At 48.1% G+C, this 9,490-nt stretch overlaps 1 protein-coding gene across 1 annotated transcript in view; it reads right to left on the bottom strand.

Annotated features, from left to right (window-relative positions):
* Positions 1-2,962: 2,962 nt before the first annotated feature.
* Positions 2,963-9,490, bottom strand: part of LOC311512379 (NACHT, LRR and PYD domains-containing protein 12-like) — a 34,247-nt gene continuing 27,719 nt past the window's right edge. The window contains exon 10 of the mRNA XM_084613588.1: positions 2,963-7,773. Within this exon, the coding sequence (XP_084469714.1) occupies positions 7,692-7,773 (82 nt within the window). The 3' untranslated portion in view covers positions 2,963-7,691. The remainder of the gene's footprint in view (positions 7,774-9,490) is intronic.

The following is a 9,490-nucleotide window of genomic DNA, read 5'->3' as shown; positions in this document are numbered from 1 at the left end:
ACTCCATATGCTTTATGGAAGTATGCTTATGAATATGATGTAACTGGAATATGCTTTATGCAAAAGGTCTCTTGTAATGTATCATAATGAAGGTTATAAAGTACTGAATATGATCCTCCGATTTGGATGCATGTATCATTCTTGTATCTGAAGCTAGAAATATGAACTATATCTCTGAGGTCCTATTGTAATCATGCAAAGTGTGGGCGATTAATGGCGGTTTAGAATCTTGATGGCTCCCATTGACTAGGGCAATTGGTTGTAAATGCTTTCTTTACCTGCAAGCCTTCCGGTGTATGTGTGGGCCAACCCAGGAAGAATGGAGACTAGGAGTCTTATAGTGACATGTGACCATGTCACCTGATAATGAAATCCATCTTAAATCTGGTACTTTTCCATTTAGTAGGAGGGATGGGGACCCAGAGAGACAAAAGATTCCCACTTGGTGCCAAAACTATAAAAGGGGCTGCAAGTCATGAGAAAACCCCACTTCCCACCTGAAATGTCTGCTGGAACTAACAAGGGGGGAAAGGATTGGGCTCAAACTAGGGAGGAGTCTAGTCTGTGAAAGAAGCTTATTGGAACATCTCTGAAGGTGAGGTATTACCTGTAATCAGTTTCTTAATGTATTAGGCTTAGACTTGCATGTTTTATTTTATTTTGCTTGGTGGCTTACTTTGTTCTGTCTGTTATGACTTGAAACCACTTAAATCCTACCTTTTATACTTAGTAAAATCACTTTTGTTTATTAATAAATTCAGAGTAAGTGATTAATACCTGGGGGAGCAAACAGCTATGCATCTCTTTCTATCAGAATTATAGAGGGCGGACAATTTATGAGTTTACCCTGTATAAGAGTTATACGGAGTAAATCAGGTTTATTTGGAGTTTGGATCCCATTGAGAACTGGGTGTCCGGGTGCTAGAGATAGGTAACCTGCTGAGCTGTTTTCAGTTAAGTCTGCAGCTTTGGGGGCGGGGCCAGACCTGGGTCTGTGTTTCAGCAGGCTAGTGTGTCTGGCTCAAAAAGGTAGGGTTCTGGAAGTCCCAAGCTGGCAGGGAAAATGGGCTCAGATGTAATTTCACCACATCAGGTGACAGTCCCAAGGGGGTCTCTGTGACCAAACCTGTCAGAACAGGATACTGGGCTAGATGGACCTTTGGTCTGACCCAGTATGGCCGTTCTTATGTTCTGCAGTCTAAAAGAGGAAAGAAGAGAACAACAAAGATAGAAAAGGCAGCGTCTGTCTCTGGAGTTGACTGTCATTTGCACACTTACTGTTGGAGAAGCACAAGCCCAGCCCATGGTCCAGTCAGCCACCCTGAGACCTGCCAAACTTGTACCAGAATCAGGCTGTTTAGGGAAGTGCTTTTAGTTGTCTCTCTAGTCACAGACTTACACCAGAGTTGCAAAATAGAGTCTTGGCCAGCTAAGCCAGTGTCTCTTATTAGATTGACGGTAATAGGAGAGTTTACCCACACTGGCATAAAAGGGGTTAATAGAGCCCTAGGGAGGCTGTCTGGGAAGCCGTCAATAGGAGAGAGGCTGCAAGGAGCAGCCAATCATGGCCCAGGAGGCTCACATAAAAAGGGCTGCAGGGCTAGAGGTACTCTGTTGCTGCTGGGAATTCAGGGAGTGAAGACTGTGTCCCTGGAAGTCTGAGAGACCTGTAATCAAGAGACCTTGGACAGAGCAGCTGCTAGCAGGGACCAGAAGAGCACAGTTTAATAATCGCATAACACCCATGACAAACTGAGAGTAGTAAAAACTGATTAAAACCATTGAAACCACGGCTGAATTACAGGCCCTCATTATAGCCCCACATCTCCTCACCCACATTACCCTGCAATGCAAAGACATCAGCAAACTAGACCAGGGGTCTCCAAACTTTTTGAATGCGCACCCACAGGGCCTGCTCTGGAGAAGCAAAACAAAGAAAAAAAGGAAGAAGAGCTGCCGCCGGCGTGCTGCCGAAGACGGAGCAGGAAGAGCCGAGCGGACGCCTGCGTGCCGCCGAAGACGGGCCGGGGAGAGCCGAGCCGCCGAAGACGGAGCAGGGAGAGCCGAGCCGCCGAAGACGGAGCGGGGAGAGCCGAGCCACCGAAGATGGAGCGGGGAGAGCCGAGCTGCCGAACACGGAGCGGGGAGAGCCGAGCTGCCGCTGGCATGCAGCCAAAGATGGAGCGGGGAGACCTACTTTGGAACAATGTCTCTATTGCAAGAGTGTGCCTAGTGTGCACTAGCAGTGAGACTCCCCCAATAACAGCTGAAATCACTAAGAGCTGTGTTAAGTGTGGGGCCTGAAGACATCTTAATGCGGGCAGCTGGCAGAGAGGTGCGGCCAGCAGGGTGGCTGATGGAGAGGCATGGCAAGCGGACAGCAGGGCGGCTGGCAGAGAGGGTCAGAGCAGAGCCCTACAGAGAGGCACAGCAATCGGCTGTTGGGCGATGAGTGAGTGCCTGAGCAGTGGAGCGTGTAAGGTGCCTCCTTACCCCCACTCCCGTCCACACAGGGTGGGAGGTAAACTCTGCGGATGAACCTCTGAACTCTGGGCCTGCACTGGCCAAGGAAAACAACTGTGAGTGGGGTGCAAAGAAGGGATGGGGGGTGTTAAAGAGACTTTTGGGTTGCTGGACTTAAGAACCTGAGGGGAAAAGGACACTGCCCAACTTACTTGAGGGGTGGGTCTTTTGCTCATGTTTTATGTTTATGAACCCTAGTTGTGGTGTTTTCCCAAATTAATGCTGAGTTACTTCCCTCCTTTTAATAAAAGTTTTTGCTACACTCAGACTCTGTGCTTGTGAGAGGGAAAGTATTGCCTCCTAAGGGGTGGGCAAACTTTTTGGACTGTGGGCCGCATCTGGGTATGGAAATTGTATGGTGGGCCATGAATGCTCACAAAATTAACAATTCAGAGATATTCAAATAAACTCTATTTAATAAAGATATGTTTTAGTGGAAATAAACATAAAACCTTACTTACTATTATAAGTATACCATCATAACAATGTATTACAATAATTAAACCAAACTTAACCCCTTCCCACACCCTCTTTGATTAATGTGAACAATGCAGCTGGTCACCCTTCTTTACAATGGCATCAAAGTCCAGTGTCATTCTTGTTGTGGAAATCTGCAATACTGAGCTGAGATGCTGGTCAGTTATCTGTAGCAAGATTTGTTGTAATTCAGCACCTGGCATTGGCCGCTGTTGGAAGACAGGATACTGGGCTAGATGGACCTTTGGTCTGACTAAGTATGGCCATTCTTATGTTCTTATCATAGAAGATTAGTGTTGGAAGAGACCTCAGGAGGTCATCTAGTCCAATCCCCTGCTCAAAGCAGGACCAACACCAACTAAATCATCCCAGCCAGGGCTTTGTCAAGCCAGGCCTTAAAAACCTCTAAGGATAGAGATTCCACCACCTCCCTAGGTAACCCATTCCAGTGCTTCCCCGCCTCTTAGTGAAACAGTGTTTCCTAATATCCAACCTAGACCTCCCCACTGCAACTTGAGACCACTGCTTCTTGTTCTGTCGTCTGCCATCACTGAGAACAGCCGAGCTCCGTCCTCTTTGGAACCCCCCTTCAGGTAGTTGAAGGCTGCTATCAAATCCCACCTCACTCTTCTCTTCTGTAGACTAAATAACCCCAGTTCCCTCAGCCTCTCCTCATAAGTCATGTGCCCCAACCACCTAATCATTTTCGTTGCCCTCCAGTGGACTCTCTCCAATTTGTCCACAAACGTTCTGTAGTGAGGGGACCAAAACTGGACACAATACTCCAGGTGTGGCCTCACCAGTGTGAATAGAGGGGAATAATCACTTCCCTCGATCTGCTCGCAATGCTCCTACTACTGCAGCCTAATATGCCGTTAGCCTTCTTGGCAATGAGGGCACACTGCTGACTGATATCCAGCTTCTCATCCACTCTAATATCCAGGTCCTTTTCTGCAGAACTGCTGCTTAGCCGGGCTCTTTATCAGGGTCATCTTCTTTTACTTTGTTCTGAATTCTTTTTTAAGGTCCTACATTTTTCCCAGTTAAATTTGGTGATCCATCTGTAGTTACGTTTGCCAGTTTACTCCAGAGGAGCTTCAGATGTTCAAGGCAGCCAGACACCCTCTCGTATAAATCCGATCCCTTAGTTGTGCCTTTCATTGATTCAATTGATAAAAATTCCTCTGTGATTTCAAATGTGTCGTCAATTCCTCTGAAAAATATCAGTAACTGTGCTGTGTCCTTAATGGCAGAGCGGTCATCAAGAGCTAATGAAAACAACATAAAGCCCTGTGCTTTCTTGCTCAACTCAGAAGCCAAATGTTCATCAGTCACTTCTACATGGCGAGAAACAGTTCTTCATGACAAACTAATGTTCTCAAATTTGTTTTAGTATTCTGGGCACAGCATGCCAGCAGCATCAACCATGCATTCTTTCCAAAACTCCCCTTCAGCAAAAGGCTTATTTTGGTTAGCGATTTTAAACGCCAGAACATAACTTGCCTTTGTAGTGTCTTCCTGAACTGCAGCTTGTCACCCATAAATATTTTGCTGAATTTTTAAGTTCATGGCAAGTTTCTCAATTTTTCTTGCCCTTTCCCCGGTTGTTAAATTGCTGCCATAATTAGGATGTTTTGTTGAAAAATGGCAATTCAGATTGTACTTCTTGAACACCACAATGCTCTCCTGACAAATCAGGCATACAGCCTTCAAGTTCATGTTTGTGAAAAAATATTTTGCATTCCATTCTTTGTTGAAAACCCAACACTCGCTGTCCACTTTTATTTTTTTACTTTTTGCAGCACTCGTTTTTGAAAGGGAAAAGAAAATCCTAACTGCTGCCCCTATTTCAAACTGCTGTTTTACAAGACGGCATGCACTGTGAAAAAACTGGGCCCTCTCTCAAGCCTGAATTTGTCGGGCGTCAGTGCCCCTGACAATTTTGAGCCATGGCACTCTATCCTAGAACCCATGTGGACAAGAAGAAGCAGAGGCAGGGGTAAACACACCTGAAACTTTATGCCCCAGCCTCCCACAAAAAATGTTCTTACTGTTGTACTTTTGAGTTCTATTTGCACTGTTGTATTCATTGAAAGTTTGTAAGAGATGTTAGGAACGTTACTGAGGTATGGCGAGAGGACTCATGAGGTGTGGCACATGGGGGGCTCTACGGGGCAGTACCAGGGACTCCTAGGGGCCCTGCGGGCAGTGTGACACCAAGGCAGCAATGCCACATGCGGAGGCCCCCAAGCTAGGATGGGTGCAGCTGCGGCCCCTGTGCGATTTCCCTCCACTCGAGGCTCTCAAGGGTGGGGCCATAGGAGACCAAGAGGGGATCTGGCGCAATGCTGCGTAGGGATGGTGAAGTTGCACCCGCGCAATGTGGCTCTTCTGTGTGCCAGAACAATCTTCATGGAAGATGATGCTCAAAGTCAAACTGCTCATCGCTGAGTCGGGCTGGGAGCACTGGGCGGAGCACAGCAAGCCCCCAACCCCATTCCCCAGCAGGAGCAGCGGGCGGAGTGCAGCAAGCCCCTGACCCCACTCCCTGGCAGGAGCTCGAAGGCCAGGTGAAAACATGTCACGGGCTGGAAGCGGCCTGCGGGCTGTAGTTTGCCCACCCCTGATCTAGACCATCCCTGACAGATGTTTGTCTAACCTGCTCTTAAAAACCTCCAGTGATGGAGATTCCACAACCTCTGTAGGTAACTTGTTCCAGTGCTTAACTATCCTTACAGTTAGGCAGCTTTTCCTAATATCTAATCTAAACCTCCCTTGTTGCAATTTAAGCCCATTACTTCTTGTCCTGGCCTCAGTGGATAAGGAGAACAATTTATCACCCTCCTCTTTATAACATACTTGACGAATGTTATATCTCGCACTCAGTCTTCTCTTCTCCAGACTAAACAAATCCAGTTTTTTCAATCTTTCCTCATAGATCATGTTTTCTAGCCCTTTAATAATTTTTGTTGCTCACCTGTGGACTTTCTCCAATTTGTCCACATTTTTCCAGAGCTGGACATAATACTACAGTTGAGGCCTTATCAGTGATGAGTACAGTGGAATAATTACTTCTTGTGTCTTTCTTACAGCACTCCTGCTCATACATCCCAGAATGACCTTCACTTTTCTGAGGTACTATTGATTCCTATTTAGTTTGTTATCCATTATAACTCCCAGATCCTTTTCTACAGTACTCCTGCCTCAGGAGTCATTTCCCATTTTGTATTTGTGCAACTGATTACTCTTTCCTAAGGGTAGTACTTTGCATTTGTCCTTATTGAATTTCATCCTATTTATTTCAGACCATTTCTCCAGTTTGACAAGATCATTTTGAACTCTGTTCCTGTCCTCCAAAGCGCTTGCAACCCCTCCCAGCTTAGTATTGTCCACAGACTTTATAAATCTACTCTCTATGCCATTATCCAAATCATTTATGAAGATCGTGAATAGAAAGATATCCAAGACAGATCCCTGCAGGACCCCACTCATTATGCCCTTCCAGCTTGACAGTGAACCAGTGATAAGTACTCTCTGAGTATGGTTTTCCAACCAGTTGTGCACCTACCCTACAGCAGGCTGTATTTCCCTACTTTGTTTATGAAAAGGTCATGTGAGACAGTCTCAAAAGCCTTACTAAAGTCGAGATATATCACATCTGCAGCTTCCCCTCCCAATCCATAAGGCTTGTTATTGTGACAAAGAAGGATAGTAGATGGATTTGACATGATTTCTTCTTAACAAATCCAAGTTGACCGTTACTTATCGCCTTATTATCCTCTAACACAATCTAACATGTAATCTGCCACTGAAATCCAAGAAAAATGGATGCTCAAATCAGAACTTGCCTTGACTCTGGAGGAAGGGCAAGAGGCCTGGGAGACTTTTAAAATGCTGGATTTGTAGCCGAGAAGCGAGGTCCTTCCGCAGCTGAATAGGGTTGTTAGTAGAAAGAGGGGACCATACTTTTCATACTAAGAACATAAATGCTTTAGAAATGCCAGCAGCAAAGGAAAGGTTGTAGATACCCTAGGTACAGAGGCTTAAACAATTACAGTTCAAAGGGAACGATAGCAGTAAACGTTTGGGCCCCTGGGGCAGTCCAATCAAGAGTCAGGGCTCATCCCGCCTTGTGCTGGGGTGCCCTGTCCAGTCCAGTCTCTATTCCAAGCAAATAGGAACTTGTAGGTTTCCAGGCCAGGCTCAGTTAGTGTCTGTCATTGGGGCCCCTCTGTGCTGGGTTCCTGCCCAGCCGCTGCTGCTCCCCCATAAGTCCCACACAGACCTGCACCCGCTGTCATGTCGGACAGTCACAGCCGATTCCACACATGGCTGTGTTCCGCACATATGGTTCCTGGGAACTCCACTCTGAATTCAGCTTCTTCCCAACTTCCTGCTTGCCATGCAGCTGCTGTTTCATTTTCCCTGCAGCCACTTACTTACCTGGCCAGGAGGAAGGGGATGTGCAGAGGGGACTGATGGGAGTTGTAGTCCCCAGCTCAGCAGATCCATCATAGGAGATTGGCCCGAGTTTCATTGCAATGTGGCCCAATATGTCTTATGCAGTGTGCTTTACTCTCCAGCTGCTGTCACCCCTCGCACTGAATCACAGGCAGTAGACGCTGCACCAGGCAGTGCATCAGTAGCGTCCAGTGCTGCTTTCACAGCAGGGAACAGCAGAGCTCTGGTCTTCAAAAATGAATGTCCAGCCCTTCTCTCTGCAGGCTCTTCAGCTGCTTTTCCACCTCTGGAGAGAAGTCGGTCAAGCCTAGCCTTGAAGACAAACAGAAAATACCCAGGGTTACCCTCCGGTAAGTCTCATCACAAATGAACAGGACTCTGTTATTGCTCTCTCTGTTAGGTATTTATATGGCTCTATTCTCAATCTTAGCATATTTATCCATGCAGCACCCCTAGGAGGGGGTGTAATCTACAACACACGAGCCCGCTGTGCGCTCACCAGCCATGTGAACCTTGCTATCGCACGCTGAAAGTTCCCTGGTGCTCTTTGACCTACACCCATTTCAGAGCTGGTCAATGTGCACTAGGGAACTCTTAGCATGCAGTAGTAGGGTCCACACGGTCACCTAATGTGTGGCACACTGGGGCGCTGTAGGTATATACCCCAGCATGCCGCGCATTCACTGTTCTTCTTGACAAGTCCTAAGGGTGAAATTTGCAAAAGCATCCAAGTAACTTAGAATCCCAAATCCCATTTTCAAACATGGCTCAGGTGCCTAAGTCTCCATGGAAGTCAATGAAACCTAAGTATCATTGAAAGTTAGTTTTGGAAATGGGACTTAAGGGCTTTTGAAGAGTTTATCCTAAGTGACTTGCCCACAGAAACTCTGTGCCAGAGCAAGGAAATGAATGGTGGTCTCTCAAGCCCCAAGCCAGCATCCTAACCACTGCATAATCTTTCCACTTGTTACCCAGCAACCCTGGACTGCAGCGCTACCATGTTGTTATAGGAATATCACTGGTTACCAGGACCACAGAGACATGGAATATCTTTCTTCCATGATTAGTCTCTATACACAGAACACTATGATCTCTGATTTCCAAGATGTAGCAGTTCTTTTCTGTGTCCCTGTAGTGAGGCGTTCTGGTTCCCCGCCGCCCCAGAGCGGGACGAGCCTCTCTGGATGCCAAAGTGGGTGGAGCCAGTGAGCCCTGCGCCCGCCCCTCACAGGTCAAGGCGCAGGACCGGAAGTATAAAAGCCCAGCCCCAGAGCTCAGTTGAAACACAGCCACCGGAGAGACCAGATGCATGTGGTGGAGCTCCCAGCTGGGAGACCACAGCGATCGGCGGGCGACCCGAGGACTGGCCAGACCAGCCAATGCCTGATGCTAGCGCAAGCCCAGGGACACTGCCAAGCTTGCCATTCGCCAGTTACCCCAAGGAGCCGCCAAACCAACCGTGCACCAGTTACCCTGAGGAGCCCATGGTGTGCGACCCCTAAGAGGACGCCGGCCGGACCCAGGTACCTCTGGAGGGGTAGGTAGGAAGTAGCCCAGGGGCAGCCAACCCCAGTCAGGCTGCAATGCTGCCAGAGCCCATGTCAGTGTGTTGCGGCCAGGAATCCCACTGACACAGCAGCGGATCTTCTGCCACTGCTAGGGCCCCCGGCTGGGACGCAGTGGAGTGGGTGGGCCTGCGTCCCCCCTGCCACCCATCTCACGGGTGGCAGTCTCCCCCTCTCCCAGGCCGCTCGGAGCCAGGAGCCTGGGCTTTGCTATTGAACTCTTTGCTCAGCCCCTGCCTGAGGGCCCTGAGCTACTGACTGTTGCCCCGCCCTGATCCACGGCCTGGGCCTTGCTATTGAACTCTTTGCTCAAGCAGGCTAATTCCCTGACACACCTGACAGAAGTAGCGAGGCGGTCTGGTTCCCCGCCGCCCCGGAGAGCGACGACCCCGGCCGGACCGCCCTACAGTCCCATATTGTTCCTGCTCTAAGAGAACAGCTGTTTTCACTGCAAGAATCGTGTT

This window comes from Lepidochelys olivacea (assembly GCF_965140295.1).
Source record: "Lepidochelys olivacea isolate rLepOli2 genome assembly, chromosome: 24".
Taxonomy (NCBI): Eukaryota; Metazoa; Chordata; order Testudines; family Cheloniidae; genus Lepidochelys; species Lepidochelys olivacea.
Note: the sequence above shows the minus strand (reverse complement) of the source record. Positions and strands in the feature narration are given on the sequence as shown.